The sequence below is a fragment of the Lagenorhynchus albirostris genome, chromosome 3 (genome assembly GCF_949774975.1).
Source record: "Lagenorhynchus albirostris chromosome 3, mLagAlb1.1, whole genome shotgun sequence".
NCBI classification, from domain to species: Eukaryota; Metazoa; Chordata; class Mammalia; order Artiodactyla; family Delphinidae; genus Lagenorhynchus; species Lagenorhynchus albirostris.
Window position 1 is genome coordinate 105,236,043 of NC_083097.1, and position 25,691 is coordinate 105,261,733.

General features: G+C 36.3%; 1 protein-coding gene and 1 long non-coding RNA gene across 2 annotated transcripts in view; one reads left to right on the top strand and one right to left on the bottom strand.

Annotated features, from left to right (window-relative positions):
* Positions 1-25,231, top strand: part of PRRC1 (proline rich coiled-coil 1) — a 42,879-nt gene extending 17,648 nt beyond the window's left edge. The window contains exons 7-9 of the mRNA XM_060143499.1: positions 2,704-2,807; positions 9,862-9,964; positions 22,274-25,231. Coding sequence (XP_059999482.1) covers positions 2,704-2,807; positions 9,862-9,964; positions 22,274-22,483 — 417 coding nt within the window. The 3' untranslated portion in view covers positions 22,484-25,231. The remainder of the gene's footprint in view (positions 1-2,703; positions 2,808-9,861; positions 9,965-22,273) is intronic.
* On the bottom strand, positions 2,301-8,848 carry LOC132517031 (uncharacterized). Its single transcript, XR_009539560.1, has 2 exons — positions 8,395-8,848; positions 2,301-2,800 (listed from the first exon to the last, which is right to left on the bottom strand). It is a non-coding gene; the product is annotated as an uncharacterized LOC132517031 (long non-coding RNA).
* Positions 25,232-25,691: the final 460 nt, after the last annotated feature.

Below are 25,691 nucleotides of genomic sequence, written 5' to 3' on the forward strand. Positions count from 1 at the left end.
ATCTTCTTGCAAGTCCTGTGGTTTCTAATTGTTCTCAAAAAAACTGATAGGGTTGTCATTCATAATTTCTGATGATAGATCACCACATGATTTTTGGAACATAACTCAAAATTTATGGTTTTTAAAACAGTCTTAAATATTTTATGTTAAATATCATTGCATAAAAGACACTTCAGATCGGTATAAACTGAACTTGAAAGGCTGATGGAGATATTTTTCTGTTAGAAAAATCTTATTTTCTGAATATTAATAGTTCAGTTTATATTGTGATTTTATTAGTATTTGACAGATTTGTTTTAGTATTGGTTTTTGCCCTTCAAATTTAGAAAAGTGTTCCTTTTCCACAATCTTTAATACAAGCTTAAAATTAAAGTTAATTGAAACTGATATATATAGGAAAGTGATTTGTAATTTTCCCAGCTGTTTGTTTTTTTTCAGAAGCAGTAGAGGGAACTAACAAAAAGAAAATAATGTAGAATATTAAAATTTCAACCCAGATTTTTTTCTCCCCATCAGATTTTATTTGAAGTGAATGTCTTTTTTGGCTAAACTTAAGTTTTCCTTTAAACATATGAAATTGTTTAAGGAAATAAATCAGCTGTAATTAAAGTTAGGAAGCTTCTGAAACTTCTCCAATGCCAAGTATTAATTTCACTGAAAAGCCAATTATATTTCTGACCATTGTCTTATAGCTTATAGTCAAGAAAAATGTAGTTAATATCTGTAAGAATTTTTGAAGAAGCATGGAATTTTGATTATCTGAACCAAGTTGCTTAGTATAAGCTCTCAGAGTACAGTATAAGCTCTAGAGGCATTTCTGCATCTTACTTCAGTTCTGAGACAGTTACTTCAGTGTGGCCTCTAAACTACCTAATTTTTGGTACCCTACACTGCTGAAAAATAAAGTTTAAAATTCCCTTCTCAAAACATTGGTAGTGACTAATATCAAAGTGTCTCTGTGACGCCAAAAGATGCCACACTTAAGTAATGTTGTAGTCAGAGGAGGAAAGAGGCTGATTTACGCCCTCTTCATTTTCTCTTCTGGATTCCATAAAAACAAGCATTACACTTGTCTACCTAACTCATTATCCTATCTTTATAGGTGCTAATTAATTTCAGTTCAGTATTTTGTGAACCCTATGAAGTATAAAGCCCTGTGCTGTAGGATTGTAAAAAATGAACCAACTTAGTTTCTGTTTCCTGGGAGCATAGAATCTAGGAATATTTTGTCGTAGTGTGTAGCTGAGATAGCACCTTTGAAGAGTTGCGAATGAATCTCTAAACATCCCACTAATCCCCTAATAGTTTTTTACTGAATTAACATTTATTTAAACTTCTTTATAGTAAAAATTAGACATAACTACCTTTTGGGAGGAGGGAATTATTTTACTTTTCGGAACGGATTTACATTATCCAGTACAAAGAATTAGGTTCATCTTAGCTATTGTATTTTCTTTCAGATTCAACAGTGACCTCCTCGTGCACTATTAGATTTGGTGATGCCATATTTACACTCTTTAGATTCCTAATATTAGCCATATAGGCCTTCAGAAGCCCTTAGTTTTTCCCTTGTTCACTTTTTCATGTAGTAAGTTCTCACTGGCTGCCTATTAGGTTAGACACTATGCTAGGTACCAGAGATATAAGAGTAAGCAAAAATACAGCTTGACTTTATTGTAGTTTAACTCATATCTTCTTTCATCTTTCATGTTTATAAGCTAATGACAGATTGGCCTACACGTTCTCATGCAGTTGTCACTTATTTATTTATCTGAAATAAATTAAGTTGTCTCTAGAAGTATCTTAGCTTTCTTCCTTTTCATTTGAAGAAGAATTGACCCCTTAATCTCATTCACTGCTTAGCTCTGCTGTTCATGATAAAAATAGGGGTATTATCCATGACTAGTTTTATTCAGAAATAGCTTTATCTTGCTTTTTGAACACATTCTCATCATATCATTCATGATCACTTTTATGAAGTGATTCAAATAGAAGTAGTAAACAACAACCTTGTCCTCATTAATCCAGCTTTTAGTTTTCTGCCATAAGTATATATTTAATTCATGATTTTGAGTTATCTATATAGTGTTCTCAGCCCCTCAATTTTGTTTCATAAATGGTACTAATTTTCTTGAATAAGCTTTGATGTAATGCATACATTTGAAGTTAAAATAACTTATTTTGGTGCAAACTTTAAAGGCTATATATAAAAGGAATCAGAAGAAAGAGAAAAAACATATTTGCTATTGATATGATTGCCTGCCTAGAAAAATTCAAGAGAGAATCAACTAAAAAACTACTAGAACTGATAAATGATTTTTATTTAGTAAGATGGCCTCTTGCCAGATCAACACTAAAAAGCACAGTTTCCTTTTATTAGTAATAACCAATTAGAACATGTAATATAAAAATTATCCATTTCATGATAGCAACCAAAATAATAATGCATATAGGAATAATGCACTGCAGACTCTTAATACTGAGGGGAATACAGTGGGGTTTTTTCACTTTTTACTCTCTGTGCTTCTGTATTGTTTTCATGTTTACAGTGAGTATATATGTGTGTTTCTGTATTGTTTTCATGTTTACAGTGAGTATATATGTGTTTGTGTATAAATGTATATGCATATTACTTATACAGTCATAAATTAGTATGTTTAAAACCGAATAATTTAAAATAGTTTCTAATGTACACTGTTTCAGGGTGCCCAGGAACGGATAGATAGCTTGCGTCGAACTGGAGTGATCCATGAAAAACAGACTGCTGTGTCAGTAGAAAACTTCATTGCAGAATTGCTTCCTGACAAGTAAGAGGATTTTTTTTTAACATAGTTATAATTTTTTTAGAGAACTTACAAGACAAAATCTATTCTCTTAGCAGCTTTCAAATGTACAAAAAGTATTATTAACTATAGTCACCATGCTGTACATTATATTCTCATGTCAACTGGAAGTTTGTACCTTTTAATCCCCTTTATCCATTTTACTCCCCCTCCCACCCCTGCCTCTGCATCCACCAATCTCTCCTTTGTATCTGTGAGTTTGCTTTTCCCCCCACAGGTGAGATCATACAGTATTTGTCTTTCTCTATTTGACTTACTTCGGTTAGCTTAATGACTTCAGTGTCCATACACGTTGCTGCAAATGGCAAGGTTTTCCTTCCTTTTCAATGGAATAATATTTCATTGTATATATACATACATATTTATGTGTGTGTGTATAAATCACATTTTCTTTATCATCAGCAGACATTTAAGTTGCTTCCGTGCCTCGGTTGTTGAAAATAATGCTGTAGTGAACAGGGGGATGCATATGTCTTGAGTTAGTATTTTCGTTTCCTTTGGGTAAATACCCAGAAGTGAACTTTATGGATTCTTTGGTAGTTCAGTTTGTGAGGAACCTCCATACTGTTTTCCGTAGTGGTTGTACCAATTTACAGTCCCACCAACAGTGCACAAGGGTTCCCTTTTCTCCACCTCTTTGTGAACACTTATTTCTTGTTTTTTGATAATAGCCATTCTAACAGCGTGAGGTGTTATCTTATTGTGGTTTTGATTAGCATTTCCCTGGAGGATTAGTGATGTTGAGCACCTTTTCACGTATGGCCATCTGTATGTCTTCTTTGGAAGAGGAGGCTAATCAGATCTTCTCCCCATTTTTTTATTGGATTGTTTGGTTTTTGCTGTTGATTAGTATGAGTTCTTTATATATTTTGGATATTAGCCCCATATCAGATATATGATTTGCAGGTATTGTCTGTCATTTGGTAGGTTTCCTTTTCGTTTTGTTGATAGTTTCCTTTGCTGTGCAGAAACTTTTTAGTTTAACGTAGTCCCACTTGTTTTTGATTTTGTTGCATTTGCTTTCGGTGTCAAACCCAAAAAACATCATTGCCACAACAGATATCAAGGAGCTTACTGCCTTTGTTTTCTTCTAGTTTTTTATGGTTTCAGATGCTATGCTCAAGTATTTAATCCATTTTGATTAATTTTTATCTCTGGTGTGAAATTGTCCAGTTTTCTCAACACCATTTATTGAAGAGACTGTCCTTTCCCTATTGCATATTCCTGGCTGTTTTGTCATAAACTAATTGGCCATAAATGCATGGGTTTATTTCTGGGCTCTATTGCATTGATCTATATTTTTGTTTTTTATGCAAGTACCATACTGTTTTGATTACTGTTGCTACATATTATAATTTGACATCAGGGAGCATATTGCCTCCAGCTTTGCTCTGCTTTCTCAAGATTTGCTTTGGCTATTCAGGGTCTTGTGGTTGCATACAAATTTTAGGATTGTTTGTTCTATTTCTGTGGAAAATACTGGAATTTTGATAGGGATTGCATTGAGTCTGTAGCTTCCTTTGGGTAATAGGAACATTTTAACAATGTTCATTCTGCTAGTCCATGGGCATGGAATATATTTCCATTTATTTGTGTCTTCTTTAGTTTCTTTCATCAATGTCTTACAGTTTTCAGAGTAGACAACTTTCACCTGCTTGGTTAAATATATTCCTAACTATTTTATTCTTTTTGATGTAATTGTAAATGGTATTTAAAATTTTTTTCTTCTGATAGTTTGCTATTAGTGTATAGAAATACAACAAATTTTGGGGTATTGAATTTGTATCCTGCAACTTTACTGAATTTACTAGTTTTAACAGTTGTTTGGTGGTAGCTTTAGGTTTTTCTATATATAATATGTCATGTGCAAATAGTGACAGTTTTACTTCTTCCTTTCTGATTTGGATGCATTTTTTTTGTTGCCTAATTACTCTGACTAGGACTCCAATACCATGCTGAATAAAAGTGGGAAGAGCGGGCATTCTTGTCTTGATCTTAGAGGTAAAAGCTTTTTAGCTTTTCACTGTTGAGTATATTAGCTATGGGCTTGCCGTATATGACTTTGATTATGTTGAGGTATGTTCCTTCTGTATCCACTCTGTTGAGAGTTTTTGTCATTTAATGGGTGTCGAATTTTGTCCAATACTTTTTATAGCTCTGTTGACATGATCGTATGATTTTATCTTTCATTTTGTTAATGTGGTGTAGCACATTGATTTATTGGCACATTTTGAACCATCCCTGCATCCCTGGCCCACTTGATTATGGTATAGATCCTTTTAATGCATTGTAGAATCCGGTTTGCTAGTATTTCACTGAGGATTTTTACATCTCTGTTTTTCAGGGATATTGGGCCTTTAATTTTCTTCTGTGTAGTGTCCTTGTCTGGGTTTGGTCTTTAATTTTCTTCTGTGTAGTGTCCTTGTCTGGGTTTGGTATCAGGGTAAAATGCTGGCCTTGTAAAATGAGTTTGGAAGTGTGTCTCATCTTGTTTTTTGGAAGAGTTTGAGAAAGATTGGTATTAATTCTTCTCTAAATCTTTGGTAGAATTCACCAGTGACACCATCTGGTTCTGGACTTCTGTGTGTTGGGAGGTTTTTGATTACTGATTCGGTCTCCTTACAAGTAATCCATTTGTTAAGATTTTCTGTTTCTTTTGATTCAGGTTGTGTGTTTTTAGGAATTTATGCATTTCTTCTAGGTTGTCCAGTTTGTTGGCATATAATGGTTCAGTAAGAGGCTTATTATGTTTCTCTTAGGAGCAAAATATGATTGATTGCTTACACTGAACATCTAGTAAAAAAATGTATCCTATTTTAGAACCAGAGAGAAAATTACGTTCTGGTCTAGCTCTGTCATCTAACTAGCCATGTGACCTGTGTAGCTCAGCTCACATTTCTGCTCGTTTCTCCTTTTTAATTATAAAATGGACATTGGGTTCCCTGCATGCTAAGATTGTGTTAATAATCAATTACATATGATACAGTGATTTAGTTATTGGCTTGGATGTTGACCTCCAGTAACAATCATTTACACAGTCATTCAGAGTAATGGAAGGTATGGCAAGAGGGCCTGGAGGCAGTCACTAGGTTTGAGTTCTGTTGAACACTACCTCATCTATTTAGTTTGGAAAAACCCTCCAGCAACATAATTCATCTTTTAAATATCTTTTCACACTGATAGGTATCACCAAACACCTGTCAGTAGAGGAACATATTTTTTTATTTTTTAAATTCTTGGCTGCATTGGGTCTTCGTTGCTGCACGTGGGCTGTACATAAAATGCTGTGTACATTTTCAATGGAATTAACTTGATGTGGAGATGGTGTCAGATAAGATCCGAGAATGATTGGGACTTGAGCTGAATTTTGAATAGTAGGTAAAATTTGGTTAAGTAGAATAGAATAGCTAGGACGTTCTGCACGGAGGAGAAGTGTGACGATGATTAAGATGTGTTCTGGGGTCAGTGATTTTACCAGCTTGGCTGAACACTGTTGGATAGGAAATCAGAAAGTAGCTTGAAGAGCTTTGATTGCTAGGTTGGGAAGTTTGAACTTTATGTAAGCAACCAGCAACCATCCAGTGATGATGAATATTAAAAGGTTCACAGAGGGGGACACTGAAATATTCATTTAAGGGCTACCTTAGAGATTCCATTGTGCCTTTTTCCATGTATTATGTTTTAACAAAAATTATGGCTTTGATAATACTGAACTACTTTCAATACCATTTACCCCTTCATCTTTTGCAGTATTAAGTATCTTAATTGTGTATATATTTTAAACTCCTAAGATATTAGTATAGTTCTGTACACTCTATTCACTTATATTTATTCTCTGAATTCTTGCCTGCATTTTTGGTTTTTCTGTTTGGGATCATTGTCATTCTGCCTAAAGAGCATCCTTTGGTACATATACATTGTGATGGAAGACTTTAGCCAGGAGTTCTCTCAGCTTTTGTCTGAAAGTGCCTTTAAAGCACCTTTATTTTCACAGGGTGTTTTTTTCTGGATGTAGAAGTCTGGATTGGCAGATCTTTTCTTTCAGTACTTTAAAGATGCTGTTGTACTGTTTTCTGGCTTCCATCGTTTCTGTTACATCAGCTATCCAGCTTGTTTCTGTGAAAAGAATGTATTGTTTAGCTGCATTTAGGATTTTTTCTGTCATTTTATTTTTGCAGTTTTGTATGGTAGGTACAGGGGTGTGTTTGCTTAGGTATTGAATTTTTGTGGATTCCCTGAGCTTGATTCTTTCTTTCATAGGATTTTATGTCTTTCATCAGTTTTGGAAAGTTCTTGGCCATTGGATCTTCAGAATTGGCTTCTGGCCCATTTTCTCTCTTCTCTTTCTAGGACTATAATTACATGCTTGTTCACCTTCTGACTGTGCCTCAGAGTTCTCATGTGGTCAGTCCCCTACTTCCTCACTCTGATTCTTCTGCTGTGTAGCCCATACATTGATTTTTTTTAAAAAAGTAGATTTAATTTACTATTGAATACCTGTATTTTCTATTTCGACTATCTTTACCTCTCTCTTTCCTTGAATATGAGTCTCATTTATTTTAAGATCTTTTGTCTACTGAATCCAGCGTGTGGGCCTCTTTTAGCCTCCTTTTGGTGTGACGATAAGGTGCTGTCTTTGTGGATGCCTCATAATCTTTGAAAGCCAGGCATTGTTTATAAGAGGTAATTTTGAGAAGGTTCACTCTTCCCTCTAATAAACAGAGTAGAGAGGTGTGTGGAAGGGGTAGTTTGGTGCACTTTAGATAGACTGACCTGAGTGCAGGCTGGGTTGTGCTCAGGGTCAGCTGAAAGTCTTCAGCATACCTTTGAAAGGTTGTCCCTGTCCAGAATGTTACTCCATTTTGTCTTCCTTGCTTCTACAGCTCTTGGATGCCATTAGATATGACTTGTATACTCATCCAGCTTTTCATTGGGAGCACTGGTCTGCCATCAACTGCTCCATCATACCTAGATGTGCTATTTTTCCTATCTTTTTTTGAGCAGAAGACTAGCAAATAAGGAAGATTAGGAATAGTAATTGGTATTAGGAAGTCTGTGGATGGTTTCCAGTATGGTTTAAGGAGGAGAGGGTGAAAAGGCTGTAATATTAAGATACAGAAGGGGACTAGAGGAAGGACATGAGAACAAACAGCAAACCCATGACCCAAAACAAACACTTGATCGTTTGCTTTGGCTACTTCTCTCTGTGGTGTTCCCATGAAAAATAAATGGACAGAAGATAGTCAGGAAAATACATGCTTATAACTGAGTCAAGAAAAGACCATTGGTGTTTGCCTCCTAATAGTAAAGCCAGTATAGACCTAGCTATTTGTGATAAACTTTGCATCAGTTCATGCTACATGAGGGAAATTAGCATGTTTTATACCAAAATGGAAAAATAACCTGTGTGAACATGAATTGTCCTTATTCTGAGATTAACCTATCAAGTTCTAAAACCAAGGGTTATGTGTGAAATGGGTTAAAATGTCCTTCTGTGAAGTGACTGGTGGTAGTGGATGGTCTTTCTTTGATAAAACACAAATTGGCTTACCTGTGTCAGCTCCTCAGGTGCTATTTTGATTTTTTTTCTGCTACATGAAATCTAAATGTCTTGGAACCACCATTCTTAAGCCTTTTTTAAGTCTAAGTAGCTTCCATATGGGATTGGTCGAGTCTGTCTTATTTCCCCAACCGCATGGAGAGGGTGAGGAGAAGGAGAGCATTCTTTAGCAATTGTCCTTGAGTGTGAACAGTGGAGACCACCACTTTTCCTCCTGCTGGGTGGGGAGTGGGAGTGGGGTGGAAGGACAGGAGGAAGGAGAGAGAAGACAGCGTTTCCTCAGCCAATAGCACTAGTCAGGGAAATGGAAGAGGTCTCGGTGGGCATGACAGTGACGGCAGTTTAGATTTGAGTTGAGAAGGATGGGATATCCAGGTTGACACGCTCGGGAGCGTGACAGTAGTTTGGAGAGGAAGGGGAGTTTTTCTCATGTGATCACCAGCATTGTAGGGGAGACTGCTCGTACCTTCAGGGTTGCTGCGTTTCAGGACGTCCGTGCTGTGCCTGGAAGCTTAGTCACTACAGTTATTCTCTGCCATCTGCATAACACACAAATCATATAAAATAAAACACTGATTCATCATATACCAAATAAATTATTTAAAATAATGATTCATATAATAAAATATTTAAGGTTCTTAATTTAAAGGAAAATTTTAGGATGTGAATACTACAAACATTATAAACACTGAAAGTTATTCTACATATTGTTTTGTTGTTTCTTTGAATATGTAAATAAGTTTCCTAATCATATTGTATTTCATTGCACTTTAATCTGTATATTTTAAAATTTTCTTGCTCTGTATCTTATTTAAACTCATGATTTCCTGGTTCTGGCTAGTTAAAATGCTAGTGATATTACAGATGACCTCACCTAAGTCAGTTTTTAACTATCACTTTTTACGTGTATCTTTAAATTGAAGAAAGTTTTCTTGATTTCATGAGGCTGTTTTCAAACTGATTCGTTGTGAACAATTCAGAAAGTGTGATTAGAAGGAATTATCAGGAATGAGGAGAGGATTTGTTATTTCCTGAATGAGTTTATTTTTATAGTAACTTTGCAACTTGCCTATATATTAATTATAGAGCTGGTAATATAAATTTTCCCATATTTTAGCAAGTGACATTTTTAATTATGATGTTATTTGAATTTTCAAATGAGTAGATTTATCTGTTGCATATTTGAGCACCCCTAATTGCCATTCTTTTCTCCAAATCTTAGCAAGAAAAGGAACTTTCCATGAGTAATTTCAATTATTTTTTCTTTGTTGTTTTTCCTTCTCTGAATTAAGCCAACAGGGTAATTTTATGTTGTTTTATAGATTGTCCTATTGAAAATTTCAAGGAAATGTTTTTCTAGTCAATCTGGTAATGTTTTATCGGAATGTTAGTACTTTATGTATTCACCATAACTCATTTAGCACATACACAATGTGAAACTCATGCATTCTGTTGCAGATGGTTTGACATTGGCTGTCTGATAGTTGAAGACCCTGTGCATGGTATTCATCTAGAAGCATTTACACAAGCCACACCAGTACCCTTGGAATTTGTACAACAGGTTAGTTTTATCCTTTTCTCTTTGCTTTTCAATTTTCTATTCCTTCCATGTTGTTTCAGTACCTCCCTACTTTCGTTTTCCAGCGGTCTTTGTCAGGGTAAGCCATTACATGGTTAATGCTCTTTTTCTCATTGTTTTCCCTCTTTTTATGATTGTGTTCACTACCTTGTGATAGGAAAAAAAATTTGTGTTCACCTTTCATTAACTGTCTCCTTTATCTCACATTATATTTTCTGCTGTTACTCTATTGTCCTCATCTTCCTCTTTAGTTTGTTCAGCTCTAAAAACATGTAGAAACACATTTAGAAGTTTACAAACCTTGGATGAAAGTCACATGTCTTTTCGGTTTGTTGAAAAATGTCTACCTATCCACATAGTTTCCAGAAGAATGTTAGCATTAATATAAAATGGTTTTCATTCCTTCTATCTTTTTATGTACTTTTAATCCTTAAATGAAATAGAATGTAAGTTTGTTACATTGGAATCTTGGTACTCTGAAATGGTATTTTTCCTGTCTTCCATTTAATAGAATTTCCATCACATTTTTATGTATGTACCTTGTTAAATGTCATTTCAAAACTCTCTAAAGTTATTTGGGACTTTAAGTATTTGAGAATTTGCTAAAGCTACTGGGTTCTCCCCCAAAAGCATGCATGTATGATGTATGCACTCACATATAAATTTGGCTCACATGTTTACAGAGCCCCTGAAAGCAACCTGTGGCCTTCTTAGGGGTTTACAGGTTAGATGGGGAATAAGAATTTATGCTTGGAATTTTTAAGTTTATTGAACCTTTACTTACTTATACCATAATTTTACCAAAATTTCTCTTCAGAAGTTTTCTCTTCAGAAGTTGAAGACATTTTTATACATGGTACTATTAAACTCACTCCTATGTGAAGGTGATTAAAAGATTGTATGCTATTATACAATAATTTAGAAAAATTACAGAAAACGGTTGATTTTCTAGGAAAATATTCTTGAATCAACAGTGGCAGTTTATAACCATTAGGTTGATCAAAACCAGTCACATTTTGGCAGTTTCATATGATTTAACCTAATTATCTTAGTGAAGCCTTTTGATGCAAGAGTTTCATCTAGCTCCAAAAAAATCACTGAGTTTTAATGGTGTTGTGAGGTCTACAAGGTATTCAAAGAATACGTGATTCTCGTGCGTAGAGGTAGAAAGTTTTCCATTTTATTCTGTGAGACTAGCTTGTAACCTAACGAAAAAATATAATACAGTCAGTATCATTTAAGTAAACAGTAAAACTAATAAAAGTTTGAAATGTATTTATTAGAACATTAAAGTGTGTGTGGGGGGGTAGTTTTCCCCATGCCACCTAGCAGTTCTTAGGAACAGCTGGATATCCTATGGATATCCTATAATTCCACTCAATTCTGACACCTATCCCACAGGTTAAGGGCTCAGTCCGACAAGACTGCCTGCACCCCTCCTTTCCAGACACCTATCAATCACAAGTCCAGGTTGTTACCTGAACTTCTGACTGACTGGCTGTATATCAGAGGAAATCAGAGATTCTCATTTGCTAGAGTAGCTCACAGAATGCAGGAAACCCACTTCACCCTAGATCACAGGTTTATTATAAAAGGATATAAGTCAGCAGCAGCCAGATGGAAGAGATGCATAGGGCAAGCTATGGAGAAAGGAGGTGGAGCTTCCATACCCTCTCCTAGTGCTCCACTCTCTCCAAATCTCCACACCTTCACCAACCAAGAAACTGTCTAAACCCTATCCTTTATACTTTATAAATCAAAATATCACAAGCCACTCCCTGGTCTTTGAACATGTATCCCTTATAGTAAAACAGTCATAAATGTTAAATGACACCTGGCATCCCAGTTTGTCATTAATAACTATTTAGTACATTGTCATATCATGAGAAAGTCTCCCAGCATGAGGGCACATGGGTTTGCAGGTTTCAAAAGCAGGAGTGGAAGCAGGTTTCAAAAGCAGGAGTGGAAAATTGTTTTCTTAAGTTCTCAGAAAGAGAAATTAAGGAAGAAATTAATGAAGCAATCCCATTTACCATTCACATCAAAATGAATAAGATACCTAGGGATCAACCTATGTAAGGAGGCAAAAGGCAAAAGACCTGTACTCCAAAAACTGTTTAAGACTGATGAAAGAAATTGAAGATGACACAAACAAATGGAAAGATACCATGGTTTTGGATAGAAGAATCAATACCGTACTACCTAAGGCAATCTACAGATTCAGTGCAGTCCCTATCAAATTACCAATGGCATTTTTCACAGAACTAGAACAAATAATTTTAAAATTTGGCTGGAAACCAGAAGACCCCTAATAGCCAAAACAATCTTAAGAAGAATGAAGCTGGAGGAATCACACTCCCTGACTTCAGACTATGCCACAAAGCTGCAGTCATCAAAAACAGTATGGTATTGGCACAAAATACACAGATTTAATGTAACAGGATAGAAAGTCTGGAAATTAACTGACCACAGGTGTGTCGGTTTATCTACAGCAAAGGAGATAAGGATATACAATGGAGAAAAGATAGTCTCTTCAATAAGTGGTGCTGGAAAAAGTAGACAGCTACATGTAAAAGAATAAAATTAGAACATTCTCTAACATCATGTACAAAAATAAACTCAAACGTGGATTAAAGACCTAAATGTAACACTGGATACTATAAAACTCTTAGAGGAACACATAGGCAGAAGACTCTGACATAAATCACAGCAATATTTTTTGGATACGTCTCCCAGAGTAATGGAAATAAAAGCAAAAATAAACAAATGGGACCTAATTAAACCTTAAAAGCTTTTGCACAGCAAAGGAAACCATGAACAAAATGAAAAGACAACCTGCAGAATGGGAGAAAAGATTGCAAAGGAAGCAACCAACAGGGATTAATCTCCAAAATATACAAACAGCTCATAAAACTCTACCACAAAAAAACAACCCAATCAAAAAATGGGCAGAAGACCCAGAGACTTTTCTTCAAAGAAGACATACAGATGACCAACAGGCACATGAAAAGATGCTCAACATCAATAATTATTAGAGAAATGCAAATCAAAACCACAATGATGTTATCACCTCCCACCAGTCAGAGTGGCCATCATCAAGAAGTATACAAATAATAAATGCTGGAGAGGGTGTGGAGAAAAGGGAATCCTCCTGCACTGTTGGTGGGTATGTATGGAGAACAGTATAGAGGGTCCATACAAAAACTAAAAATAGAGCTATCATATGATCCTGCAATCCAACTCCTGGGCATATACCTAGAAGAGGCAAAAACTCTAATTTGTACACCCCTATGTTCACAGCAGCACTATTTACAATTGCCAAGACATGGAATCAACCTAAATGTTCATCAACAGATGACTGGATAAAGAAGATGTGGTGTACATATATACAATGGAATATTGCTCAGCCATTAAAAAGAATGAAATAATGTCATTTTGCAGCAACATGGATGGATCTAGAGATTATCATACTAAGTAAGACAGAGAAAGACAAATACATATCACTTATATGTAAAAAAAAAAATGGTACAAATGAACTTATTTAGAAAACAGAAATAGACTCAGAGACATAGAAAGCAAACTTTTGGTTACCAAAGGGGATAGTGGCGGCGTGGGGCAAGGAGATAAATCAGGAGTTTGGGGTTAACAAATACACACTACTATATAAAAAGTAGATAACAAGGACTTACAGTTTCCTGTGCAGTATTCAATATCTCGTAGTAGTCTATAATGAAAAAGAATCCGAAAAAGGATAGATCTGTACATACATATGTATAAATGAATCATTTTGCTGTATACCTGAAAGTAACCCAACATTGTAAACCAACTATACTTCAATTTAAAAAAACAGCAGGAGGGGTGTCAGAGATACAGTATATGGCTTCACCCTTTCAGGCATGTAGTATAATAGAGCTAAGAGATGGTATCATCTCTTGCTCTGAGCCTTTTTTTTTTTTTTTTCCCCTTTTCTCCATTCATATCCAAACTTCTCCACCTTTGGAAGGGACATTAGGTTCAGCAACTGTGCTGGTCTAGATTACAGACAGCAATACTAGGCTAGCAGATGCCTCCCCCTCATCCACTTCTATTCAGATAAGTTAAGGTTACATAGGTGCAGAACAGGTGGGCTGTCTTTACCACCAGCCCATATAGCAGCAATCACTGTTAGCCCCATTTTTTCAGATGGAGTGAAGGCACATCTTGCCCTAAAGGCCCTTAGGAGTTGTAACAAAGATTAAAAACATAGTTACAATAAAGGTGTTAAAAACAACAACAACAACAACATAGAGTGCTGAACCAGAAACTGTAACTGAGCATTTGCCTCTACCACTGGGTAAGAAAAGCCCCGCCTAGAGTCACTGTCTCTACCTGTAAAGAACCGTTTGTAGTCCCCCAGGGCTACCAACTAACTTGCTATGTTCAGGGCCTTCCTAACAGGAAATCTGCCACATAGCCATCTGCAGTCTCTGTCTTTTTTGCTGGTGGACAGAACAGTTTTTATTGGCATTTTGTGACTCAGAGTGTACAAGAAGAATGGGTCTAGATTCAGCCCATCTCTGCATTGCTGCACTAACCCCATATTCACTCACTTCATGGACCCAGGTGGCCGTCTTGAGAGAGAGCAGGGGGGATATCTGATTGTTGATTCCATTCACCTTCCAAGCCTGGAAAGGAGTTCTTCTGATGGGCATCAACATGTTCTAGTTTAATGCATCCCTCCAGTTCCCACAGTGATTTCTACAGGGTTGTGTGTCCCATATGGGCATCCTTTTAGTAGGCCAGGTTTCCATTGCCCTCCTGCCTGACCATATGGCCAGGCCATTGACCACTGCCCATGACTCAGTAAAAACCAGAAGATAAGAGATTATATCACTGTTCAATTCTTTCATCACTGCTGGGAAAACAGCATGCAGTTCAGCCTTGCCTGTCTGATTTGTTTTTACCTTCCTCAGTCAGAGCAGTGGACTTCCAAATAGTATGTTATCCATCCACCTTGGAACTGCTACCCATAAACCAAGCAGCTCTTGGTTGGCCAGTTAAGAGCTGTTCATAGGGCACTGTCTACGTGGCAGTTGGTTCCGGCAGCTTCTCGGGTGACTCCAAAATCTGTCCTAGAGGAAAAGAGACACCGAGCTTGTTAGTCTCCTCCCTGTATTCCCCAGACAGCATGTTCCTGTATAAACCGTTTCCATTATGGTGGAACTCTTCCGGGCACTGCCATCCCTATTAGGGTGTTTCTCCATCATCCCAGACGTTTTGGGTATTTCACATTTCGGTATCATTTTATGCCCTTTAGTCATCTGAGTAGCTTCAATTAATAATGTCCAGTGGCTAGGTAGTAAACACCCCTCAAATGGAAATTCTGTAGTTCGAAGTTCAAGTAGTCATTGCTGGGAGGCACTCACAGATTTTTGCCATAAGCCTCAGTCTACGTTCCACATAGGGCTGTGGCGCAGAGAGTTTTGTCCCTACCAGCACTCCAACTTCTGTTCCACACTGCAGGCTCAGACAATCTTACTGGTTCCATAGAGCATGTCCAGTTAATAATGCTTGAAGGGTGGCCTTCCATCCCTTCTGTTTTACAATACTAGATAAGGGAAACGTTCCCCAGTGAGATACAGTGTCCATCCCCAAGATATAATCAGGTGAAAAAAAACACCGTCACTTCACATGAAACCAGTTCAAACACACCAAGTCTCCTACAAACTTATACTGTAATTCCATCATCACTTATGTTCCTCACTGTAGCCCCCATTGAGACTTCATCAGTGGGTTTTGGTTTTGTAATACTAGGTAGGGGAAGTGTCAACTTTCATAATTCTATCAACCATTACATTTTTACTTTCTTTCAGTCTAATTGTAGCACACATCAGGCCTTCACTAGTGGACTTTGGTAACACAGCTCAAGGGAAACGTCTCTTCTCCACTCCTGACCATTTTACTCTTGTACAAAAGTCTTTGGGTCCCCAGCTAGGGATTGAGCCAAGGGGTTTTGGCCCATTTGTCAGTCTTTATCTTGATTAATCTGCCTAGTCACTGCCCCAATTGATTGCTGCTTAAATTTCTCATTATCATTTCTACCTTCAGACTTTTAAAATTTCTCCTAACTAGGATAAATAGAGCAGACTTATTTGGGGCCCTTCAGTGTTGGGGAACCAGCAGGGAGTCCCACTCAACCTTTGGTAGTGCTGTGTTAAAACCTGTTTTAATCCCACTTATGTCTGTTTTATTCATCCTGTTTCTTAATGGCCATCTGAAGATTTCCACCCTGCTGGGATAAGTTCTGTGAATCTCCTGTTTCCTCTGTTTCATCCCAATCAAAATTTACTTTATTCACCTATGTCTTCATAACTTTTTAAAATTTCCACCTTGTTGGGCAACTAGAGAAAGAAGAACAACCAAAAAAAAAAAAAACCCTAAATTAGCAAAAGGAAATAAATGATAAAGATCAGAGCAAAAATAAGTATTGGGTTGGCCAAAAAGTTCATTCAGTTAGTAAATACATTGTTCAATAAAATTCTTGGTGAAAATGAAAAACTGTGTCTTTTATTTTTACTTAAAACTGAAAGAACTTTTTGGCCAACCCAATAAAATAGAGATGAAGAAAAAATAGAAAAGATCAATGAAACTAAAAGGTGGTTCTTTGAAAAGATAAACAAAATTGATAAATCTTCAGCCAGACTCATCAAGAAAAAAAGGGGAGGGTGCAAATCAATAAAATTAGAAATGAAAAAGAAGTTACAACAGATGCCACAGAAATACAAAGGATCATAAGAGACTACTACAAGCAACTATATGCCAATAAAATGGACAACCTAGAAAAAATGGACAGATAAGAAAGGTATAGCCTTCCAAGACTGAACCAGGAAGAAATAGAAAATATGACTCACAAGTACTGAAGTTGAAACTGTGATTGAAAATCTAACAGCAAACAAAAGGCCAGGACCAGATGGCTTCACAGGTGAATTCTATCAAACATTCAGAGAAGAGTTGACACCTACCCTTCTGAAACTCTTCCAAAAAATTGCAGAGGAAAGAACACTCCCTAAGCTCATTCTACAAGGTCACCATCACCCTGCTACCAAAACCAGACAAAGTTATCACAAAAAAAAGAAAATTACAGGCCGATATCAGTGATGAACATAGACACAAATATCCTAAACAAAATACTAGGAAACAGAATCAAACAACACATTAAAAGGATCATACACCATGATCAAGTGGGATTTATCCAGGGATGCAAGGTTTTTTCAATTTCCACAAATCAGTGTGATACACCACATTAACAAGCTGAAGAATAAAAAACATATGATCATCTCAATAGATGCAGAAAAAGCTTTTGACAAAATTCAACACCTGCTTATGATAAAAACTCCAGAAAGTGGGCATAGAGGGAACCTACCTCAACATAATAAAGGCCATACACAACAAACCCACAGCAAACACTGTTCTCAACGGTGAAAAACTGAAAGCATTTCCTCTAAGATCAGGAACAAGACAAGGATGTCCATTCTCACGACTGTTATTCAACATAGTTTTGGAAGTCCTAGCCACAGCAATCAGAGAAGTAAAAGAAATAAAAGGAATCCAAAGGAATCCAAATGGAAGAGAAGAAGTAAAACTGTCACTGTTTGCAGATGACACGATACTATACATACAAAATCCTAAAGATGCTACCAGAAAACTACTAGAGCTAATCAATGAATTTGGTAAAGATGCAGGATACAAAATTAATACACAGAAATCTCTTGCATTCCTATACACTAACAACGAAAGATCAGAAAGAGAAATTAAGGAAACAATACCATTCACCATTGCAACAAAAAGAATAAAATACCTAGGAATAAACCTACCTAAGGAGGTAAAAGACCTGTACTCAGAAAACTACAAGACATTGATGAAAGAAATCAAAGATGACACAAACAGATGGAAGGATATACCATGTTCTTGGATTGGAAGAATCAATATTGTGAAAATGACTATACTATACAAAGCAATCTACAGATTTAATGCAATCCCTATCAAATTACCAATGGCATTTTTCACAGAATTAGAACAAAAAAATTTACAATTTGTGTGGAAACACAAAAGACCCCAAATAGCCAAAGCAATCTCGAGAAAGAAAAACGGAGCTGGAGGAATCAGGCTGTCTGACTTCAGACTATACTACAAAGCTACAGTAATCAAGACAGTATGGTACTGGCACAAAAACAGAAATACAGATCAATGGAACAGGATAGAAAGCCCAGAGATAAACCCACGCACCTATGGTCAACTAATCTATGACAAAGGAGGCAAGGATATACAATGGAGAAGACAGTCTCTTCAGTAAGTGCTGCTGGGAAAACTGGACAGCTACATGTAAAAGAATGAAATTAGAACATTCTCTAACACCATACACAAAAATAAACTCAAAATGGATTAAAGACCTAAATGTAAGACCGTATACTATAAAACTCCTGGAGGAAAACAGGCAGAACACTCTTTGACATAAATCACAGCAAGATCTTTTTCAATCCACCTCCTAGAGTAATGGAAATAAAATCAAAAATAAATAAATGGGACCTAATTAAACTGAAAAGCTTTTGCACAGCAAAGGAAACCATAAACAAAATGAATAGACAGCCCTCAGAATGCGAGAAGGTATTTGCAAATGAAGCAGCTGACAAGGGATTAATCTCCAAAATATACAGACGGCTCATGCAGCTCAATATAAAAAAAAACAACCCAATCAAAAAAAATGGGCAGAAGACCCAAATAGACATTTCTACAAAGAAGACATACAGATGGCTAAAAAGCACATGAAAAGATGCTCAACATCATTAATCATTAGAGAGATGCAAATCAAAACTACAGTGAGGTTCCACCTCACACCAGTTAGAATGGCCATCATCAAAAAGTCTGCAAATAATAAATGCTGGAGAGGGTGTGGAGAAAAGGAAACCCTCCTACACTGTTGGTGGGAATGTAAATTAGTACAGCCACATGGAGAATAGTGTTGAGGTTCCTTAAAAAACTAAAAATAGAGCTAATATATGATCCAGCAATCCACTCTTGGGCATATATCCGGAAGTAAACCATAAGTTGAAAAGATACATGCACCTCAATGTTCATTGCAGCACTATTTATAATAGCCAGGACATGGAAGCAACCTAAATGTCCATCGATAGATGAATGGATAAAGAAGATGTGATACATGTATACAATGGAATATTATGCAGCCATAAAAAAGATCAAAATAATGCCATTTGCAGCAACATGGATGGACCTAGAGATTGTCATACTAAGTAAGCCAGAGAAAGAAAAATATCATATGATATAGTTTATATGTGGAATATACAAAAAGGGTACAAATGAACATACTTACAACAGAAACAGAGTCACAGATGTAGAAAACAAACTTATGGTTACCAAGGGGGGGGCTAGGGGGGAAGGGATAAATTGGGAGATTGGGATTGACATATAAACACTACTATATATGAAATAGGTAACTGATAAGAACCTACTGTGTACCACAGGGAACTCTATTCAGTACTCTCTAATGGCCTATAATGGAAAGGAATCTAAAAGAGTGGATACATGTGTAACTGATTCACTTCACTGTACACCTGAAACTAACACAACGTTGTAAATCAATTACACTCCAATTAAAATTAAAAAGAAAAAAAAAGAAATTACAACCGTGCTAATAACTCTTAGCTAATTAGGATTAGAAGGGTATGTGTATACTGGTAAGTCAAAGCAAAAATCAGATCTAATGGTAAAACATTAGGAACCTTGTAATTGTAAGGCTGCTTCTGTCACTGTCATTCTTACATTGCTTGAAATCAGGGACTAGCACAAAAAAAAAAAAAGAAAAAAGTCTTACAGCCAAATCTGGCCTGACCCCTGTTTTTGTAAAGAAGTGTTTGTTCAGTCAGTCTTTTTTGTAAAGAACATACCTGGGCCCGTTTGTTTACATACTGTTTACAGCTGCTTTTTTGCTACAGCAGGAGAATTGAGTAGTTGCTATAGAGACTGTCTGGCCCACAAAGCCTAAGATATTTCCTACGTGACCCTTTTCAGAAAATGTTGGTGACTCTTTTGCTAGATGTCTGATCACTGCAAGGACAATTTTTGTTCTGTTTTAAAAATATATATTGGAAAGAAACAGACATTATGCTCCAGGAACAAAGCATCAAAAGTATATATACTAATAAAACTATATATACTAATATTCAAATTTGTCTGTGACATTGCTAAGTGAAAATAAACTGCATGTAGTATCCATATATACACACACACACACATATACCCATATATACTTTAAAATGTATGTAAATGAATAGGACAAAAAGGCCTGGAAAAGTACACACAGGCTCTTAATGTGGTTAACTGTGAACAGTGGTATTTAAAGAGTGTCGTTTGCTTTTTGTTTTGCCATTTCTGCTGTCATTTCATTTCTTTCACAAGGTACAAAGTTGAGATACAAAAGTATAGGTATTGAGATTCCTTCCTCTTGTCCTTGCTCTTCAGTTCTACGCTGTTTCTTGTTTTATCCACTGCAAGATGTTCAATTCTATGTTCCCTTGTAGTTGAAATTTTTTAAGAGAATTTAAGAGACTAGAAATCAGCCCTTAAGGGGATTATAATCAGCATATATCAATATATTAGTGAAAATCAGGAAAAATTTTTATAGTTTATGCTGGTTAAACAAATATAAATGATCCCTCCTCCCCCAATTAAAAACCCAGTTTCTAGATGTTAGCTGATAATGTCAAGTATTTTGATCCTCAAAAGTATGATCCTAGGCCTAGCATCATAATCATCACCTGGGAACTTGTTAAAAATGCACGCTTGAGGAAGGGTGGTAGGAGAAAGGTGGTCTTAAGGTACAGACTTCCAGTTACGGGAGAAATAAGTACTGAGGATATGATGTATAGGATGGTGACTGTAGTTAACACTATTGTATGCTATATGAAAGTTGTTAAGAGAGTAGATCTTAAGAGGTCTTGTCATAAAGAAAAAAGGTTTTTTTTTTTGGTTCTTTTTATTGTATCTAAATATGGGGTGATTATCATGGTAATCATTTCACAATAAATGTAAGTGAAACCATTGTGGTGTACATCTTAAACTTAAATGTCAGTATCTCAAAACTGGAAAAAAAGGATTTGTGCATTGCCCATTTAGTCTTAAAAAAAAAAGTACTCTTGGGCCCTAACCTAAGGCTATGGAATTAGGATCTGCAACTTTAGAAGCTCCCCAGATGCTTCATGTGCACATCGCATTTGAGAAACACAGTTCTGAGGACCATAGTGGTCTATCTACTGTCTCTCTTTAAAACATAGTAGAATACTGATAGTGCAGTGTACCCTGTGGAAGGGAAGACAGAGCAGGCTCCCCAGCAGAATTTCTCCGAAACTATTTTATAAGTATTGTGCTCTTTCTCTTGGAACCATCTGTGAGTTTCCAATTCATTGGTCTTAGGTGGAGCATGAAAAGTGGTTTTGTTAAAAAAAAAAAAATGCATCTCAGGTGATTGTAATATATAGCACATTTGGGAATCACTGCATGGACCCTTTCTACACATGGCTATACTCCTCTGGACTATACTTACCACCCTAAAGCCAAAAAACTGTATCATTCTTGGATATCAGGCAGTGAGTTTATTTTTTCATTCCTGTGTAGGTGAATAAATGATTGCCATGGAGCAGATGTAGGCTGGGTCAAGTACAAGTGATGTAACAGTGGTTGATGCTCTCTCCTGGACTGGATGTTATTTGATATATATTGGTGCTAACTTATTCACACATAAATGAAGTTTCCAGGAATACTCTTCTGCAGATTAATTTAACAATTCTTTTCTGATAGGGTTGAAGCCTTAATATGCAGTATTATCTCTCTTTCTTGTAATTGTAAGGAATTTCATTACTGTAAAAAGATAAAAGTAACATTTCTATTTTAGCACTAATCTTATTAACCTAAAGTGACACTGAATATAGAACTGACACTTAGGCCCTCTGACACTGAGCTCTGTTAGATAGAGTCATTAGCTTTAAGACTTAGATTGTATTTAAACAACAAAATGAGCTTAGTGTGGACATTGTAAATCAAGTCCATGTGTGCAATATTGTTTTGTGTTTTTTTTGTAGCCTTGTAACTTCATACATTTGACAGCATAGCCGTGTTTCTCAGGATCTGTCATAATCTCTATGAGAAGTAACCTGAGAGACTTTGAAATGTCACTTATGACATAACTACTTCCAGTGATGTTTTTTAATGTATTAAAATATCGATTTCTTTTTTCCTTAGGCTCAAAGTCTAACTCCCCAGGACTACAGTCTGAGGTGGTCGGGCCTTTTGGTGACAGTGGGCGAAGTCCTGGAGAAGAGCTTACTCAATGTCAGCCGGACTGATTGGCACATGACTTTCACTGGCATGTCTCGTCGGCAGATGATCTACAGTGCAGCCAAAGCAGTAGCAGGCATGTATAAACAGCGCCTGTCCCCCGGGACCATGTGAGAAGGCTGGCCTGGGATACTGACACTTGCTAACTTTGAGCTGCTGGTGGAGAAGAGACAGTCCCTTCTTAAACTGGACAACTTCAGTCAGTCCAGCTGTTTTGATCATTTTCCTGTAGGCTGCAGGTTTTTTCTTAGAAAGGCATGGTGTCATTCCAGTAGATGAAAAGAAACAGATCCTTTTTCTGATTATATAATTGCACGTACCATAGTTCTCAAAAAATATATAAATATTTTTATAGGACAGTTTGATACACCAGATTTATAAGGTGCAAATTCATGTGCTAAGATATTTAACTTAATGATATGTACTTGATTATTTTGTTTTTTAAGAAATAGTTGACTAAAGAACATGTTTACCGAACACTGTTTAAAAGCATTGTTTCTTTTAATTCATGATTAATCTCTTCCCTGTCCGTCTTGGAAGCTTTTCGTGTGTCCATGTGATCACAGGTCTGATGCTAAGCCATGTGCTCAACAAGAGACTCTAGCACACCTACTTGTAGGGAGATGGTGCACTTGTCTATGCATATTTTTAACACAGGCCAGAATAACAGAATCGATCATTTTCTTTTTGGTTATCATGTTATACAAATAGCCTGAAAAATTCTTTTTTTTTTTTTTAATGTTTCAGCATTTCACATTCATACTGTACGATGAACACTGGGATAATGCATTTTATTTTTTTCATTGCTCTATGACAACTAAGGGGCAAATGAGTCAAGCATATTTAAATTAGAAGCATTTGGGTTTTTTTGCATAATGGTATTCAGTGCTTCCAAGTAACTCTGACAACAGCCATTATTTCTGCTTTAATTCATTTCTCCAACTGTAATAGAGAAATTTTTGAGAGGAAATTACTTTGTTGTTTATGGGATCATATGACTTACTTTAAGGTTACTTATTTAGTTTGCCTTAAACACAGCTTTTCTAACTTCGTGCCATTCTGCCTTTACTTTTTATGGAAGTTTTCCAAGAAACTATTTTATAGTGAACTTGGTTTATTTAGTCCATTATGTTTGTATTTAATGAAAGCTTCTTTTTCCCCCAGATAATATATTTTACCATTTTGGGATTTATACAAATCAAAAATAGTTCATCATATACTTTTGAACTCTATATATGAAAGTTCAAATAACTTTTTGAAGATAGTTTCTTATATAAACATAATTTAATTTTTATTTACTCTTCTATATAATTCTTTAGATGTAAAAGAATCAGCACAATCTTATAAAATCTTTTAAGGTATTGAAGCTGTTATCCTGTGCTGTCATTTCATGTAATGTTTGCTTTGTATTAATATTTCAAGTACTTGTTTGATTTCTATTTTTTTTACCTGAGGATGAGAAGATTAAGTACTAATTTTCCATCTGTGTTATGTGTTAATTTCTATGCACTGTATAGTTGTCATTCAGTCTTCTGTGTCATTAAAAGTAATGAGAGAAAGAAGAGAGATGTAGGCATCAGTGCATGACTGACTCCACAGTCAACTTTCCCAGCCTCTTGTTTACTTTTTCATTCTTGGATTTCCCTCTTGTACAAGGGGCAAGAAAAGTAACTCATTACCTCTCACACACCAGGGCAGCGTGAGCCAGGAGGTCTTTTACTGTTGGTATTTTGGCATGAGATATGCTGGTCATCAACCTAAGGCCACGGCTCCCTTCACCAGTCATCCAGCTGCCCTGTCCTTTTCTTGCTTGTTTCCTTATAATTCTTGCACTAGCATTTTTTGGGAGAGTTGAGCTGGGGAGTTTTACCCTCAAGCATCTTGGGACAACCTATCTTTAACACAGTTCTTTGCCACTACTATTTTGGTCATGTTTGTGTTTTCTTTTCTTTTGAAGTGCTCCCAGAACTACTTACTGAATTTGATAAGTTGTATACTTTTTTTTTTTTTTTTTTGGCGGTACGCGGGCCCCTCACCTCTGTGGCCTCTCCCGTTGCGGAGCACAGGCTCCGGATGCGCAAGCCTCAGCCGCCATAGCTCACGAGCCCAGCCGCTCCGCGGCACGTGGGATCCTCCCATACCGGGGCACGAACCCGTGTCCCCTGCATTGGCAGGCGGACGCTCAACCACTGCACCACCAGGGAAGCTCAGTTTGTATACTTTTTAATTAAGTGTTGTGAAAGAGAACAGGAAGAAATGCAGGAAGAGTAATTTTACATCGGCCTCAATTGACAGAAGATACTCAGATTACTCAGATCAATATCGTCTTGTTATTAAGTTTATCAGGTAACCCTGGACTTAAAGCTGCGCCCCAGACTTCTGGGTGGAAAAGTTTGAGCTAATACCTGTAGTTTTCTCCTCTGAATCTCTTATTATTACTTCCCCATTCTTTGTTCTTTCTCTCAAGGATTAATGAGGTAGAAAATTGAGATGAATGGATATAGACAAAATGGTAGTATGATAAATATAAGTAGATAAGAGTACAGATGAAAGTGTATTATATACATTAATTCAAGTTATGCAAATTAGTAATATACTCAGGGTCAGCTAAATTAAGATGTTGTTGAATTTATTTTGTTCCTTGGCTAGAAAAAATTCTAAACAGGAATTTGTGTTCTGTGAAGCCAAATTGGTAATATTCTGTGTTCTAAAAGATGTTAGGTTATACATAAATTAAGAAACTTAGATTTTTACTCCCAGAATATGGTATTGTTTTTTAAGATACTATGCAGGATGATGTATTGGATAAAGCCAATTTTGTACGTATGTACATATGTCATAAATAAAAAATACCTCAACTTATATCCCAAGTGATTTTTTTTTAATGCTAATCATATTCATATTATATTAGAAGGACCCATATTCCTTTTTGTCTCAACTGGCTACTGGATGCCAAGAATTATGTAATGGCAGCTTCAAACACCATCTTTCAAGTGGAACTATAACATTCAAATACAGTTGACCCTTGAACAATGAGGGTTTAGGGGAGCTGACCCTCTGTACAGTCTCAAGTCCACGTACAACTTTACAGTTAGCCCTCCATATCCATAATTCCACATCAGAGATCATCGAACCACTTATTATGTAATACTGTTCTGCTTATTTATTGAAAAACGATCTGTGTATAAGTGGACCTGCACAGTGCAAACCCGTGTTGTTCAAGGGTCGACTGTGTACCAGAGTTTAACTTCAAGGTTAAAGAACTCAGAATATTTGGGGGAGAGGATACATTGGCAGTAATAGGCAGGAAGTTAAGGCCTGT